Below are 17,639 nucleotides of genomic sequence, written 5' to 3' on the forward strand. Positions count from 1 at the left end.
CAAATATCTCAAAAACGGTACCATAGAATTAAAAATAACCTTGATTTTCGGAATCAGGGGGTGATTTTACATAAGAATTTCATAACGGCGTTTCTGGTAAAGAGAAAAAGTTGAAATTTGTGGTCCAGTGTAGTCTAAGGTGGGAGTGATAGCAATTAGGGTTTAGCACAATGGATAATCTTATGTCATAGCGGGAGTAGTCCCGACGTAATAATAATATGTACATATGTGTAAACTGTAAAGAAACATACATTTGTATGTTTAAGTCTGTAGAGTAAAATGAATTGTTATACGCAGTTAATTTGTTTTTATTTTACTAGCTCTGACATTGAAAAAAATATTAAAAACTCAAACACATTTGGTAGGTTTGGTTGGTTTTGGTAGGATCTCTTGGTAGGAAAAAAATTTGTCCGTGGCAACACTGATTGTTTTTCCATTTTGTTCGTTTTTGTTAGTACAATATATTTTGTTTAGCTGCCCATCCATATTTGCACGAAAAACTTGTGCGCTTAACCGAAGAAAGCACTTAAGCGAATTTTCTTTACTACTTCAACGAGGAAGGTATCCGGATCGCTATGAAATAAAATAATGGAGGAACACTTAGCACGTAGAAATTACTGCAAGCGAAATTTTTTCCGAATGGTATCTAATTACACAGGTCTGCAAAAAAAATGGGTTCGGAATGTTCTATAAAAGTGTAGTGTCATTTCCGAAGTAATTTTTTGCGTAGAATCCGAATCCGGGGTTTAAATTGCTCTATCACGTCAGGATTTTGAGATATCCTAACCTAAAAGTGCAAAAACGCTGTTTTTGCCCATTTTTGAGGTTATGTAGCTACGAAGATTTTGCTCTTCATATGTAGCTACGAAGATTTTGCTCTTCATAGCTACATAACCTCAAAAATGGGCAAAAACAGCGTTTTTGCACTTTTAGGTTAGGATATCTCAAAATCCTGACGTGATAGAGCAATTTAAACCCCGGATTCGGATTCTACGCAAAAAATTACTTCGAAAATGACCCTACACTTTCCTAGAACAAAACGTTGTTGACCTGTGTTATCTATGTAACTTCATAAAATTATAGTCGTTTTCGTTGTTCCGCGAGATGAGCAAAATAAATAAAAGCTTGTAAATCTACGGTAAGTGTAGAGCCAGTGCAGGTAAACGTAATTCTTTCTTTGATAATTGATAATAGTTGCAAATTTTTAAGGTAGGTATCGCTAATGTCCAGGTATGTTGAATATCATCTATCGGAGCAGTTTCCATATAAATGTTAAAAATAATGCCGCTGATTCGCATTTTGGGGTAGGTATCTTAAATGTGCACTTAAGCATAAAGGCAGTAAAGCAAAATATACTGTATGCACTTATGGTGTGATTATGCATACTTCGCATAACTTCGCACAAATTTCAAACTGTCAGGTGAAAATCTGTTGAATGCATTTTGTATGTATTCCATTATCCAGAAATTAGCAGAACTTGTAAAAAATTAGCGATCTGAGGGTCAATTCCTGTTCTGCGTTATCGTTAAGTGAAGTGAAAAGTATAAAATTAACACAGAAATAAATGCGGTGTAAAGGTGTTATTTTTATCACTTCACGATAACGCAGAACGGGAATTCACCCTCTGTTGAGTTAAGATTTTGCCTCACACTTTGTTACGTCACATTTCAATTGCAGTGGTACCAAAAGAAGAAATATTTTTACAGAGATGCGTGGAAAGCATATTAGGGGAATTCACGACTTTATCCATGTAATTTTGGGAACAAGTAAAGAATAGGGCCCGTATTTGATATGTATGTATATATTATATATATGTACAGAAATTATGTAAACTTTTTGAAATAAAACTTTAGGTTTTTCTTAAAAAAATACGTAATTAACTATATTAAAAGATATGCACAAGATAAGAAAGAACACAAAAACACATTTAATTAAATATATGATTTGTAATAAATCACTAACAGTGGCTACATACGACGAACATGTTTGGCTTGCGGTGCATGTTCGTCGTTTGTAGGGCGGTTCACGAGCATGCTCGCAAAGAATGTAAAAATTTTGATTTTCAGCGAGCATGCTCGTCGTTTGTAGCGTGGTTTGCGAGCATCGCATTGGAAACAAAAACAACAACCTCATTTTGTGTTGATGCATGAAGTGGGTATATCGGCGGATAAATGCATCCAAGCCATGTTCGTTAATTGAATTTTTGATAAACGAGGCTAAATTACTATAAGTATATGTATGTACATACATACAAGTAAAATATAAATAAATTTAAGTAACACATACATAAAAAAGCTAAGTTAAAAGCATTGCAATTGCATTATCCGCGTCTTTGCTAATCATCTTTGCGCTACCACGACAAAATCACATATGAGCCGCTCACCGTCTGTGGCAAACGACAGCGAGCCAGTTTAAACTTTAAAGCTGAATCCAAACACATTGCACAGATAGGTTACTGCCAATATATACTACGTTTATACGCATGCATAAGTCGCTTTAATTCATTTCGCCGCGATTCAAAACATATGTATAAACTGAATTTCAATTCGCTTTGAAAGAGGGAAGTCTTTTGGCTCACACTCCATTTCAAATCGGTAGTTTATTTCTCCAGAAAGTTAGAAAGAGTGTATAAACACCGCTCTCAGTCAAAGCGAATTGGAGATCAGCTGTTCCGCTCAAATTCCAAATAATCGCGCCAGTATTTAAAAGCTGATTAATAATAATCGTTCTTTTTCTTTGCCACGATTTTATAATGCCGAATAAAACTAGATTTTTATCACTTTCCATTATGTTAACTTATAAAATGTCAAATGAAAACAGCTAATTTTGTTTGCTTTTGAAGACGGTTACTTTGATGCCGATATAAAGCCGTAAGTATAAACACTAGAGCGAAATGTGTACGGTGTCAATGCGCTTTCAATTAAGTCGATTATTCTGTGCGTATAAACGTAGTAATAGAAGTATTAAATATATGCTGTATTTATATTATATTTATTCATTTATTTCATATAAAACGATATTTTAATATAAAATGAATTATAGATATTAAAGAAAAATTAATGTGGTGGGTCTTTATTAGAGCACCAGAAGCCAAATCAACAATTTTTAGTTTAGTTTTAGTTTTCAACGATGTATTGCTAGAGGTCTAGAAGAAAAAAGATAAGAAAAAGTGAATATTGTAATATGGGCGTCACAAGAAAGCTTAAGGCTTAAGGGCTTAAGAAGGCTTACAGCCAGTGTTGCCGTTTTAGTCCTTTGGTGGCTAGATTTAGCTACCACATAATTTAAAATTGCCCCTAGCCCTTTTTTTAACCCTTTGGTGAATTTATTCATATGACATTAAAAAGTTGTATATTTGCTTAATTTAAACTAAGAAAGACTGATACATATACATATGTGCATTGTATGTTCCTTACGTTTTTATATATACATACTGTAAAAGTATTAGGGCTGTTAACTTATCTATTAACGATTTTAGTATAGTTTAAGATAGATAAGTTTACGGCCCTTAATATGCTTAATTTGTTAAATGGCCCATCAAGTCGATTGACCGTGTATGTTCTTGTGATGTGATTGTACCAGCTGCTGCTGCGACTTCAAAAACTATTTGAAAATTTTATGATTGTACCAGCATGCTGGTGTTGTGAGTGGCGAAATTAACTCAATTTTGTAAGTATAAAAAATTTTGGCGGTAATTTCTTGCACTATATGTACGGTGACCATCCATTTTAAAGGGCAGTCCTTTATTTTAACCCTCTGTCCTTTATAATTTTTTTCAAAATAAAAGACGCCTTTTGTCCTTTATTTCTTAAACTGTCCTTTAAATCGGCTCTGCATTTTTCAGAGGTAAATTTTTAACGCAGAATATGGAAAATAAAAATGTCCCTTATAAAATATAATCAAAACCTTCGCGAGTTTGTTTCGCACCCCACTTAAGGGTTTCTATTTAATGGGCAATCTTNTTAAACTGTCCTTTAAATCGGCTCTGCATTTTTCAGAGGTAAATTTTTAACGCAGAATATGGAAAATAAAAATGTCCCTTATAAAATATAATCAAAACCTTCGCGAGTTTGTTTCGCACCCCACTTAAGGGTTTCTATTTAATGGGCAATCTTTGTGCAATCGATAAGGCACAGGGAAAGTTGTGCACAGGATCGTGTTGCACGCTGAGTTTCCAGTTCCACTGATAGAGGACAATAATCCCCCTGCTGCACAGTGGTTCAAAACTGGAATTTAGTGTTCGTAATTCACTGGAGCCTTCATTTTTCACTTAATTTCATTAATTTTTATTTTAAACTTTTTGCATTTGAGCGTGATTTATGAATTTTTATTTTATTATATTAAATTATTTAGTGCAAAATGCAGAAAAAGTAGCAATTTTGAAGAAAATGTATTCTCCTGTTCCAGTTAACAACAAAAACAAAAAGGTTTTTGGTTGGATAAAATATTAGCTTTTGTCCAGAGTTCATATACCATTACTTATTGAAAATGTTTGCGTTTATGCTTTTATATGTATATGTAAGCAAAAAATTTTAGCTACAATTTAGCCACAATTTTTTTAGCTCTTTTTTAGGAATTTGGCTACCACTAAAAATGATTCGCGGCAACACTGCTTACAGCCAAAAATATTCTTTTTTAGAGTTTCCACCTGTTTGAAAATTTTAATTTAATTCAATTTATATGATAAACTGAATATTGCAATATGGGTATCAAACTGAAGAGGTTTAGAAAATTCTACTGCCGAAAATAGTTTTGAGGAGGGTTGCCACCTCTTTGAAAAATGTTATTGTATTAAACTGATAAAATAAATAAAATCTATATCTACATATGTATACTTATAATAAAATTGTAACAGCCCGATGTCTGTACCTTATAGATATTAAAGAAAAATTAATATGGTGGGTTTTTATTAGAGCTACAGAAGCCAAATAAACAATTTTTGGAATTTTTGACTCTCTGTCTGTATATTTGTATGCGCATCGCTGGAAAACGAATACATGGAATTGAATGCAGTTTCCACCGATGTATCGCTAGAGGTCTGGCTTACAATATAGAAGAAAATAATTAGAGACTTGCAAACTGCGTTTAAAATTTCACTTTAGGTCAATTGATACGATTGTAAATATTGTAATATGGCTGTAAATATTGCAATATGGCTATCAAAAGAAAGAGGTTTACAAAATCTTACAGCTGAAAATATTTTTGTGGAAGGTTGCCACCTTTTTCCAAACTTTAATTTAATTTAACTGGTAACATAAATTAAAATTTTGCAATATTGACCTCAAACTAAAGAGGCTAGGGAATTTTAATGCCGAAAATATTTTAAGGGAATTTGCCAACTGCTTGAACAATTGTATTCATTTATATTTGTAAAATAAATGAAATATTACAATACGGACATTAAACTAACCAGGATTAGGAAGCTTACTTCTGAAAATATTTTTGAAGTGGGTTGCCATCTATTTGAAAACTTTAATTCAGTTAAATTGATAAGATAACCTAAATGTTGCCATATGGGTATCAAACGAAAATATTTGAGAATAACAAAATTGCAACAGGCCGATATCTGTACATATTAGATGTTAAAGAAAAATTAATAGGGGGTTTATTATATCACCAGAAGCCAAATCTAAAATTTTTATAATTTTGGTCTATTTGTCTGTATATTTGGAAGCGCATCACACAAAAGCTAATGTATGGAATTAAATGCAGTTTTCACCCATGTACATATTGCTAGAGCTCTAATTGGAAATATAGAATCCTTTTTTTTGTTTTAGTTTATCGTCGATAATTATTCCTAGGTATTTGAATGTATTAACTCTTTCCTGTACGTCGCTGTTTTTATTAAGAGTTAGCAACTGACTGGCCTCAAAATTTGTTTGATATAACCACAAACTTAATTTTACTGACATTAATTTTACTGATGTTCAAGCATAACCAATCGCACTTTTTTGGAACTTCTGTGTGGAAGGTTTTTCGCTAAAAAAAAAATAAAACTTTTTGTTGCTGCTGCCAAAAAATTAAGAAATCTGAGACGCCACGGTTTACAATTTCATACAGTTCTCTGTACAATGTATTTCACTAAACAACTAAATGGCTACACTGATTTGGTTCATATTTGGAACATATGCCAGCACCTTGAAAATAAATATTCCGACCAAAAATTTACTCGGTATGTTGCGCGGGATATCCCTAAAATTCTTGTACAGACTAAAACGTAAAAAAAACAATCGCTAAAACCAATTACGCTGAGGAACTGAAACTTAGCACTTATGAACTTCTCATATAGCTTATCTCTGGAACCGCTCACGTTAACTTTCTGAAATTTGACACAGCTACATATGTTATCAATACCGTAGTTATGGCGAAAAGTGGTAATTATTGGAAAGATTGCATCGATATATGTACATTTACATAAACGAGCAAGTTTCATTCGCTTGGGAACCATGAGAGCCGTTTTCGGTGTTCGGACTAAACTTAAAACCCACTGTATAGAGTTCCGTCAAATTGTCGGAGGTTAGATATACCTTACATATATAGTCCTATTACATGCTTCTAGAAAACTCGCTAGGTGGAGCTGGAGTAGAGCTATTTATAAAAATCATATTTATTAACCGATATCGTTCAAATTTTAAATGTGAGCTATGTACCTGTATGATACCTGTAGAGGTTGAAATTCATAACACGTATTTATTTTATGGTAAGCAATGGTTTTGCATGTCGGCCGCTGTGGTGTAGTGGTAAGCAGTGCGCGCTTCCACTCCGCAGCACCTGGGTTCAAACCCTGGTCAATGCAACACCGCAAAAAAAATATAGAAAAAAAAGTATTTTCTTAACAGCGGTCGTCCCTCGGCAGGCAATGGCAAACTTCCGAGTGTTTTTCTGCCATGAAAAACAACTTCTCATAAAAATACAATCGCCGTTCGGAGTCGGCGTAAAACTGTAGATCCCTCCTCTTTGTGTGACAACATCAAGGAGCACGCCACAAGTCGGAGGAGAGGCTCGGCCAAACACTAACATATGTGTAAGCCCCAATCTAAAAAAAGTGGTGTTTCAGAAAATGGACCCAATGGTTGGCGCTGCAGCCTATGTTTAAGCTATACGAATTTAGTTTTCAGATGTCTAAATGAAGGATGGGGTTAAGTTTGTCATGCGATCTTGCATCTACCTAGAAATCAGTTCATAAATATTACCACGAATTGTAAAAGTGGCGAATTAACAAGGAAAGATCATCGTAGGTATATCAATCGCAAAAGTTCTTATTAGGCACCGCGAAGTAAGCGGGCATTGGCTAGCTTGGAATAAAAAATAGCGCGATAAAGAAAGCGCGATATGTTCTTCTAAATTTTCACCTGCAGCGCTTTTTTTCTTTAGTCATATAAAATCATATTTTCTTATTTCATTACATAAAAGAAGATACCCTGCAAACCATTTTTTCAGAGTATTTTGAATTGTAGAGAAATTTTAAGGAATTCGTTACGATCTCTNTGATATAACCACAAACTTAATTTTACTGACATTAATTTTACTGATGTTCAAGCATAACCAATCGCACTTTTTTGGAACTTCTGTGTGGAAGGTTTTTCGCTAAAAAAAAAATAAAACTTTTTGTTGCTGCTGCCAAAAAATTAAGAAATCTGAGACGCCACGGTTTACAATTTCATACAGTTCTCTGTACAATGTATTTCACTAAACAACTAAATGGCTACACTGATTTGGTTCATATTTGGAACATATGCCAGCACCTTGAAAATAAATATTCCGACCAAAAATTTACTCGGTATGTTGCGCGGGATATCCCTAAAATTCTTGTACAGACTAAAACGTAAAAAAAACAATCGCTAAAACCAATTACGCTGAGGAACTGAAACTTAGCACTTATGAACTTCTCATATAGCTTATCTCTGGAACCGCTCACGTTAACTTTCTGAAATTTGACACAGCTACATATGTTATCAATACCGTAGTTATGGCGAAAAGTGGTAATTATTGGAAAGATTGCATCGATATATGTACATTTACATAAACGAGCAAGTTTCATTCGCTTGGGAACCATGAGAGCCGTTTTCGGTGTTCGGACTAAACTTAAAACCCACTGTATAGAGTTCCGTCAAATTGTCGGAGGTTAGATATACCTTACATATATAGTCCTATTACATGCTTCTAGAAAACTCGCTAGGTGGAGCTGGAGTAGAGCTATTTATAAAAATCATATTTATTAACCGATATCGTTCAAATTTTAAATGTGAGCTATGTACCTGTATGATACCTGTAGAGGTTGAAATTCATAACACGTATTTATTTTATGGTAAGCAATGGTTTTGCATGTCGGCCGCTGTGGTGTAGTGGTAAGCAGTGCGCGCTTCCACTCCGCAGCACCTGGGTTCAAACCCTGGTCAATGCAACACCGCAAAAAAAATATAGAAAAAAAAGTATTTTCTTAACAGCGGTCGTCCCTCGGCAGGCAATGGCAAACTTCCGAGTGTTTTTCTGCCATGAAAAACAACTTCTCATAAAAATACAATCGCCGTTCGGAGTCGGCGTAAAACTGTAGATCCCTCCTCTTTGTGTGACAACATCAAGGAGCACGCCACAAGTCGGAGGAGAGGCTCGGCCAAACACTAACATATGTGTAAGCCCCAATCTAAAAAAAGTGGTGTTTCAGAAAATGGACCCAATGGTTGGCGCTGCAGCCTATGTTTAAGCTATACGAATTTAGTTTTCAGATGTCTAAATGAAGGATGGGGTTAAGTTTGTCATGCGATCTTGCATCTACCTAGAAATCAGTTCATAAATATTACCACGAATTGTAAAAGTGGCGAATTAACAAGGAAAGATCATCGTAGGTATATCAATCGCAAAAGTTCTTATTAGGCACCGCGAAGTAAGCGGGCATTGGCTAGCTTGGAATAAAAAATAGCGCGATAAAGAAAGCGCGATATGTTCTTCTAAATTTTCACCTGCAGCGCTTTTTTTCTTTAGTCATATAAAATCATATTTTCTTATTTCATTACATAAAAGAAGATACCCTGCAAACCATTTTTTCAGAGTATTTTGAATTGTAGAGAAATTTTAAGGAATTCGTTACGATCTCTAATTTTCTAAAATGAAATGAACTGTGCACACTTCGATTCTTTTACGAAATTTCGGAAGAAAATCGGTAAAGAAATATAAATAAGGCTGCTATGTGGAGAGTTTATTGCAGAAGTTTTTCAGAATTTTCTTTATTTTTCGTACAGAAATTTCTTTACGAGTTCGTGTCAATCACTTCATATAATTTTCTTTGAAGATTCGTAAAAAATCGTTACAGAAATGAGATACTCCTAAACATTTCGTTAAGATTTCGGGAACTTTGGTTTGCCGGGCAGTTTTGAGCCAAATGTGCATGCGCAGATTTTCCATGTATTAGTATCTGTGAATATATGTAACAAATACATTCAAGCAAATTTGACGTATCCTCAGTAGCGCTTGAAAATAAATTTGAAGGGGATTGTTTACTCTGGAGTGGTTATGCCCCTTTGATAACGATGTTTACTTATACAAACTGAAACTTTATGATGAAGTATTAAAATTTTATTTTAAAGCTACCTGGAAATTAAACAGCCGACTTGAAAATTTTTAAAATTATCAGCAATTTATTATTTCAGAATGTTTAACTCAAACATATATGTATCTCCATTTTGACTGAGTAAAAATTTACTCACTATTCAGTTAAAGAGGAATAAAAAACTATATTGATTTGTAGTGATTTTTATATAATATTCGCAATGTTTATTTGAGTTTTTTCGCTTAGTTTTTTATAAAAATACAGCTCATTATCTAACAAAAACTATAAAAATCCGAATTCCAAACGTTGTGCAAAAATTAAAAAAATTAACAAAGTTTCATTAGAATTACAAGCTTTTTAGTTAAAATTTCTGGAAATTATCTGCGTAGCAAAATACGCGTGTAAAGCCATTTTATTTAATTAATATCTTCCTTTGTCACACAAAAAGCGTCAGTGCGCCATTTCTATAATTTCATTTATTATAAAATTCGTGAAATTAAATGTAAACTAAAATTTCGCTGTAATTTTCTTTTAACGTTCCGCCACTGCAATTTGTTTTGAATTCAAGTATAATATTTTATATACGATTACTCGGTTTCCTTTTTCCTTTTTTATACATCTACACTGTAATGTTTGCTGACTGCATTTGTAGATACTGCCAATATAAAAGTATTACATACATATGTATATATGCAATACAGTTATTTTATTTTACAATTGGCAGTTGTCCTTAAACCTAGCTATAAAAAAATTATATATCAAATCAAAAGTATTTTTATGATCTTTCTAGTAAATATATCTTTTAATATATGTAGTTAATTACGTATTTCTTTAAGAAAACTTACATATTTTGTTTACATATTTCGACAGATATTCCATTGAAAATTATGTCAAACTGCAAAGAACTTTAGTGCCGCCTTAATTTGGACTACAAATATACCCCATTTAAACGACTTAATAGCCACTTGAATGAATTTTTCGGTAAACAAATCCATTTACCTAAAGAAACCAAAAATCGGCTGTTTTATTCACACGCCGTGAATAACCCTATTGCGTCGATGCATAAGGTTGGTAGTACTGATAAATTTGGTTGCATGCGACGCATAATCAGCCTTAAGTTTGGTAAAGTTGTGTTACGTTTCAGAAGTTGTGCGAAGTTATGCGAAGTATGCATATTCAGACCTTTAGATGCGCTCACCCGGCGTCAAGCTTGCAACAAATACATTCTATGCAGTTTAGCAATTCCTCTCCGCTGCTTCTCCAATCAGCACACAATTGAAAAAAAAACTGATCTTATTTTTGCACAATTCCACCGTTGTAGCGACCGCATACTATACATTCACTACAAATACCCAAACATACATATGTATGTACTTGCATTATATTGTATCTATATCCAGTAGATGCAGCCCACAAACCTATTACGAATACAAACGCTTTTAAATTCTATTCACCATAGTCTATTTTATTCATAGCTTATTCTGGATAATTGCTTTGAATGTAGATTGCCAATGCTTTGATTTCCACTTTTATTATACACAACTATGTAGATATGTATGTATGTACATACATATCGTCGTTTAAAGTACAAAACCGCGTATCGTCATTCTGCAAAACCGCGTAACGGAAATTGGCTGCCAAAAATTGGGTTTGCTCACACAAGCTCTTGGCTCAATCCTAATCCATTCGTCCTGAAATATACTTGCCAGAAATGCGATTGCTTTATAAAAAAGGGAACCATTTTGAAATATGAAAATAGAAAATAATTTCTACAAGTTCGCATACGCGGTTTTGCATTTTGCTGATACGCGGTTTTGCACTTTAAACGGCGATATGTATATTCATATTGTTAATGTACTCGCTCATGTGTATGTATGTACATATTTATATTATTATATTAACAGGAATTTTATAAATACCTCTGCTACCGAACACTCATACGTACCCAGTAGAAATTTTATGCATACGACATCGCTGTTGGTGGCATGAGCTTGCTGCTGTGATACATGCCAGTATAAATGAAACTTCATTTCCGTTTAACACGTGTGGTTTCTCAGGGCGTATACGTACTTTAACCATACACTTGTACTACTGCTGTACGCATATGGCTTTATTAATGTTTCAAACATACAAAAATGCATTAATGGAACAGTATTAAAGCATTCTTACAAGATATGTATCCCCATATGTAAATGCTACTTTTCTGATACATTTTATTATATGGTACTTACGGGGACATACAAAAGAGTAGCATTTACATATGCAAATGCATATCTTGTAAAAGCCCGTTAGTGCTGAAAGTATTATCGCCCAACACGTCCGTTTACTAAATTTTTTACAAGACTGAAAATATTACAAAAATTCCACTTCAAATTTATCAAGAAATGTACTTAAAACAACAACAACGTACGTTCGCTTGTAGTTCGCTAGAATTTGAATTTATTTGTGGAAACTCATAACAACGCGTGAATTGTTCACACTAATTCACTCATAAAGCATGCATACTTCATGAATGCATACAACCGATTTCTACTCGGAAGCTCATGCCACCAACAGCGGTGTCGTATGAATAAAATTTTTACTGGGATGTAAGTGCGTACGAATTATTTTCCAAGATACATATGTATGTACATGCATACATACATGCACATTATCTTTGTATGTAACAATAACAGTAAATTAATTGAGGGCTTGTTTTTGCACTATTCTCATTTTCCTTTTCTACATCTTTTCCAGTGATAGCAGAGAAAACTTGAGCAGCGATCAACAACAGCAACAGACTGCGTATCAACAACATCAGCAGCGTCTACATCAACAACAGCAACCGTATCATCGACAGCAACAACATTCACATCCGCATTTATTGCGACAGTCTCTGATCAACCTTACGGGCGCGCACAATACCTGCAATAATATCGGTGTTTCGAACGCATCGGAACAACAGAGCGCTACTACAAGTAGAAGTGGCATTGCCGCACCATCGTCGTCGTCCCTCAACTACCCCAACTCTAATACCACAAAACACACCAACTCCAACACCAGCACATTACACAAATTCATTTCCTGCAGTTGTGAATCACTCAAATTTGCAGCATCGGCCGTTGCGAGCAAGGCATTAATAAAGCGGTCGGGTCACAGTCCTGGAGACCCCGACAGTGAGTCATTAATCGATAGTCAAAACCAGGATTACATCGAATACAACGTTGCTTATTTGGGTGCTGGTCATACAGGGCACAGTGCTGGTTGCATAAGTAGCAGCATCAGTCGTGGCGGTGATGACCAGCGCTCTCTGCAAAGTGAGCATCTGTCGAGTCGGCTTAGCACCGTTTCCAAACAACATTCATACGACAGCAGCTGTAGCGGGCAACTTCATAGTCTGACCTTAACCGCAAGAGAGCGCCATAATCAACACCAGCAGCACCAACTGGATTGTACTGCCAATTCGACGCGAGTGCCAAATAGTCCGATCAGTTGCACCAACAGTAACTACAGTAATCAGAGTAACATCTACGCAGGGAGAAGTGGGGGTGGAGGCACCGGTGGTGGAGACGCGGACGAAGAAAGAGAAAGAAACGGCGGCCCATCCACCATATGTGATGCATATAAAGACTTAAACCGTCACACAGCGATCAATAGCAATAGCACAAGTTATGGCAACGACTTCAATGAGGACTTCAAGCACATAGTCGTTCACAATTTTAGCAATTCCGATCCAATAACTCGTTATAACACTATAGGCGGTGATAGTGGCGGTGACGGTTACACAGGTATCAACGACACAACAGGCACATACCGCTCGCACCTGAAACCACATTACAGCGATTGCAATATCTACGCGAAACAGCAAGCGGAATATTTTTCGAATTTAAAAAGTGATTTTGATCAGTACGCACCGCAGGTTGATAAACAAAAGCTTGTCAATAAAACATACATTTTCAAGTGTCTCGCCAATAGTCCTTCATTTCTCAGATCCAATAAGGTCAAGGAGCAATCGAAGAAACTTCGCAACTTGTCGCTGAAAAATCGAGCGGGTAAAAAGAAAGGACAGTTAATAGCAAAGTCGAATGCGGTTTCCGACAATTCTCTGCATCCTGGTGACAAATACCTCAGTTTATATCTAGTCGAGAAGAAAAACTCACAGCAACAGCAACAGGTTCAGCACACACAACAACAGCAGGCTGGGCAATTAGAAACGACTGCAAGTGGAGTGAATACGCGACCATTGAGTTCGCCTCCAGTTATATCTGGCAGACATCAACAAGAGCAACAATTTCAACGAGATCAGCAACACGGAGTTGCAGCGTCAAGCACGAACACACAACAGCAACAGTGCCTCGTAAACGGAGCGGTGCGAACACATCCCACATATCGACGTCAGTCCTCAATAAAGCGCGATTCGAAAGATCGGGGCGCAACATTCACGCCGACAGCATCGACACATAGGAATCCAAAGGTCACCTCCAACAACAATAAAAGCTGCAATCTGAACAACAACGGCAATAAGCTAAGCGTAAGCACGAATTCGTGCAACAAGCTGCACGTGGCAGCAGCGGGTATACATCCATATGCCACACCGCCCAAGAGTTCGCTATCGAGCAATGGACACTTGAATAAGTATTGCCTGACAGACATTAGTCGTCGACGGAAGGCGGCGTTCAATCGACAGCTAAGTGCTCCCACTGATTATACGCATTCTTCCAACAACAACAACGGCAACAGCGGATCACATTCAGCTACCGAAGCCGCTTGCGAGTCAACATCTACAGTAGCCAGCGCAGGCGTGGGCTCAGTAACGGCAAAGGCGTCCACATCCCTGCAGAATTCCGTTCTAATAAAGCCAACATCTACGTCCAATTCGTGTACGAACAGTTTCAATCGGCGACATATTAAGCGTCAGAAGAATACTAAATTAAATGAGAGGTATGTTCTTTGAATATTTACAAACAGGCTTACATATTTCCACAAGTACGTATGCCACACTGTATGCATGGTAAATATGTACTTACATATATATGTACTGAAATTTATAACACAACACGATTTCATAAATGAAACCCCTAAAGAAGTCCACTAATTTCAAAAAATACATATTCGTTCATTACTCTGTTTTATCAAGAGTATACAATAAGTGCATATGTAGTTATGTTCATGTAGGGTGATCCAAAAAAATTCATTTGAGAAAAGTGAAGTTGGAATTTTAAGGTTCTCACCCCTTCTAAATCGAAAAAAATGTCCCCTATTTTTTTAAATCACAAAATATTTAGAGGTCTCTCAAAGGGCTCACAGATTTCCATGTATTCTATATGGGGAAAAAACTCTTTCCTAGAAATGGTGTAGAATCCTTGAAACTCAATATTTTTCAATAGACAAACTTTCTTACTCTTCAGGAGACTTCAAAGAATAATACCCACATAAAATACATCCAAAATTTTTAGCCATTTGAGCGACCTCAATATTTTGTGATTCAAAAAGACAAGGGTATATATTTGGTTGATATAGAACACAGTGTTGCCACAAAAAATTTCCAAATTCCTCAAAAACAAATGAAAAATCCTCAAAATCCGAAATAATTACTCAAAATTTTCTTATTACAGATATGAGTACTGTGTACTACATACTATTTACAGGTACTTAGTACAAAAATTAATTACGTTCTCCAATTCAATTGGTACATTTGTTCTTGTGGCTCAAACAAAGTATCACCGTTATTTTGTATGCCTTGCTTTGTATATATGTAATATTGCTGTCAGTTCTACACATTTTTAAACTACTTAATATACGTTCTACTGAAGAATTAGAGAAAGGCTATATCAGTAATGCAGATAAATATTGTTTTTAATTGGGAAATTTATATAAACCTGAAGAATCTTTTAATTAAAACTTGTTTCCTATAATTTTCTGGATAAATATTCTTATGATCGGACAATGCTTGCCCTCTCCATTCGTTATCAAGATTTGCAAGTTCAAAATAAGTTGAAAATATAACGATGGAATAAAAAAATTATCGATAGTATTTTGAATATTTAGCAGCAAATGCAGATTTAAAGCTATTTATGTTGTGTAGGTTTGACAAGCCGTTTAAGGGAAATGTGAACAAAACTCAAAATATTTTGATTTTCTGGCCGCCATGTTGACGTTTGATCAAACCACTTACGTTGTGTATGGTAAAATCGCCTCATTCGCCACGGAATTTTCACCGAATGAGGACGCAAGAGAGAAAAATCGAACAAACCCAAATTCTTTTACATTGTGAACCGAAAGAAAAGTAAAACTCTTTGCTTGAACGAGTCATGTTTGCATGGTGTATGGCGAAATGGGAAAAGTAGGTTTGAAGAATGTTTGACAAGCCGCTTGTGTGGTATATTTCTCTCTTTATAAAACTTCGTAAAGCTTTTTGTTCAAAAATTTGCAGAGCTATTTAACAACTCTGTTATGTAAAACATGGTTGCATTTGTTATCTGCAAATACATATATCGAGAGAAAACTCCTCAAAAAATACGCAAGCGCATCCGAATTCCCTCACGTTTTGAGGAACTACTCACAAAGTGGTCACACTGATAGAACAATCATAGGGTTGAGAGCATTACAATTCCGTTTTTACTTTCTTTGTACCACCCTAATGTTCACACAGATATTAAGGCACATATGAACATTTATATTTAGGAATATATGTATGTATGTATGTATGTACTGGGGATGTTGCGAATGTGGAATTTTAGACATCCGCGGATGCGAATGCGGAAGCGAATATCTAACGCGGATGTCAAATATTTTTAAGAAGCAATTAGTATTTTTAGAAATCTAGCATAATGGAGAGATCGTTGTTTACACAGCGCTTACAAGCCAAACCAAATGTGTAAAGTTTTTCTAAAGCTTTTTAAAAAGAATTCTTCATTCTCCTTCCTATGGCTGTTTCAGAATTTGGGGAATCTGTAACGTCATCAGCGTTTTTCAATTTGAGTTTTTGTAATTCATTTTTAATACTTCCTTTTGCGACTGGTTTGAAAAATTTGTGCTTATAGAGGGCTAAATAGGTGGATATGGAAGATAAATTATTATTTTCCAGGAATGAAAATTTTGAACAAAATTCTGTTTTTAAAGTGGTGGCTGCCAGCCGAATCGGATCAGAATATTGTTATTTTTTTAAAGCTCCCTGTTTTTTATAAGCATTTGAATTTCAGAGAGTTACGTAATTCTTATCTTATTAAAGGTCAGACCTATCGTGTTTTTTATAATTTGGGCATCGATTCTCTTTATAGCCAGACGTTGATCATTTCTGCTGGAAATCCCTGTTGAAGGAGCTTACTCTTTGACTTTAAATAGCAAATAAGGGACAGTTTTACCACAGAAGTTTTTAGCCAAGGATTCAATGTATATCCGTATGAAAAAAATATTGCCCGACAGGTAAACAAAATTACTCTTTTTAAAATTTTTGCTAAAAATAAATCCCCCAAAAAGCACCATTTGATATTATTGAAACGAATATATGTAACATCAAAAGCAAATCACGAAAATTTGATTAAGAATTACAGTGCACACTTTCTTCTTTTGTGTCTAGTAGTGTTTTTAAGATTGGTCCAAAAAAATCATAATAAAGAAAGTAACCAATGCAGGTATTTAAAGCACAAACAAATTTTTTTTTTTGTTAAAAAGACTGTGTTCTCTTTGACGCACGTCAAAGGTCAAGTAGAAGTTGGAACCTGTATAACTGCCCATTAATAGCGCGGTTATATACATAGCTTAAGAAATACTATGTTTAAAGAAATTTTTATCAAAGTTGATAAATATGACATTTGACTTGTTTTGTTATACAAATACTCCCATGACCACAGGCAAAAATATTGGCTACAATTTGTCATTTTGTTTGCCATATATACGTTTTATCGGTGCACTTGCACAATATTCGCATTCGCAAAGGCTCCACATTGATTATTGCGAATGCGAAAGCGAATGCGAATGTTCAAATTAATGCGGAAGTTCCGAAGTTGCGAATGCGAATGCGAATATTCGCAACAACCCTGGTATGTACTACTTACATATATATATATACAATGAAATAATTTCTCTGTGTTAGGATAAGTTGAGTGAGGTT

General features: G+C 35.1%; 1 protein-coding gene across 3 annotated transcripts in view; it reads left to right on the forward strand.

The window, feature by feature from the left end:
• The window catches only part of LOC108365043 (uncharacterized protein DDB_G0283357-like), a 57,768-nt gene extending 43,262 nt beyond the window's left edge, over window positions 1–14,506 (forward strand). For all 3 annotated transcript variants that reach the window (XM_017618965.1, XM_017618966.1, XM_017618967.1), the window contains one exon: window positions 12,284–14,506. In XM_017618965.1, coding sequence (XP_017474454.1) covers window positions 12,284–14,480 — 2,197 coding nt within the window. In that variant the 3' untranslated portion in view covers window positions 14,481–14,506. The remainder of the gene's footprint in view (window positions 1–12,283) is intronic.
• The last annotated feature ends 3,133 nt before the right edge of the window (window positions 14,507–17,639 follow it).

Source organism: Rhagoletis zephyria, unplaced genomic scaffold (genome assembly GCF_001687245.7).
Source record: "Rhagoletis zephyria isolate East Lansing unplaced genomic scaffold, Rhagoletis_zephyria_1.1 Rzeph_scaffold_01754, whole genome shotgun sequence".
In the NCBI taxonomy this organism is placed as follows: domain Eukaryota; kingdom Metazoa; phylum Arthropoda; class Insecta; order Diptera; family Tephritidae; genus Rhagoletis; species Rhagoletis zephyria.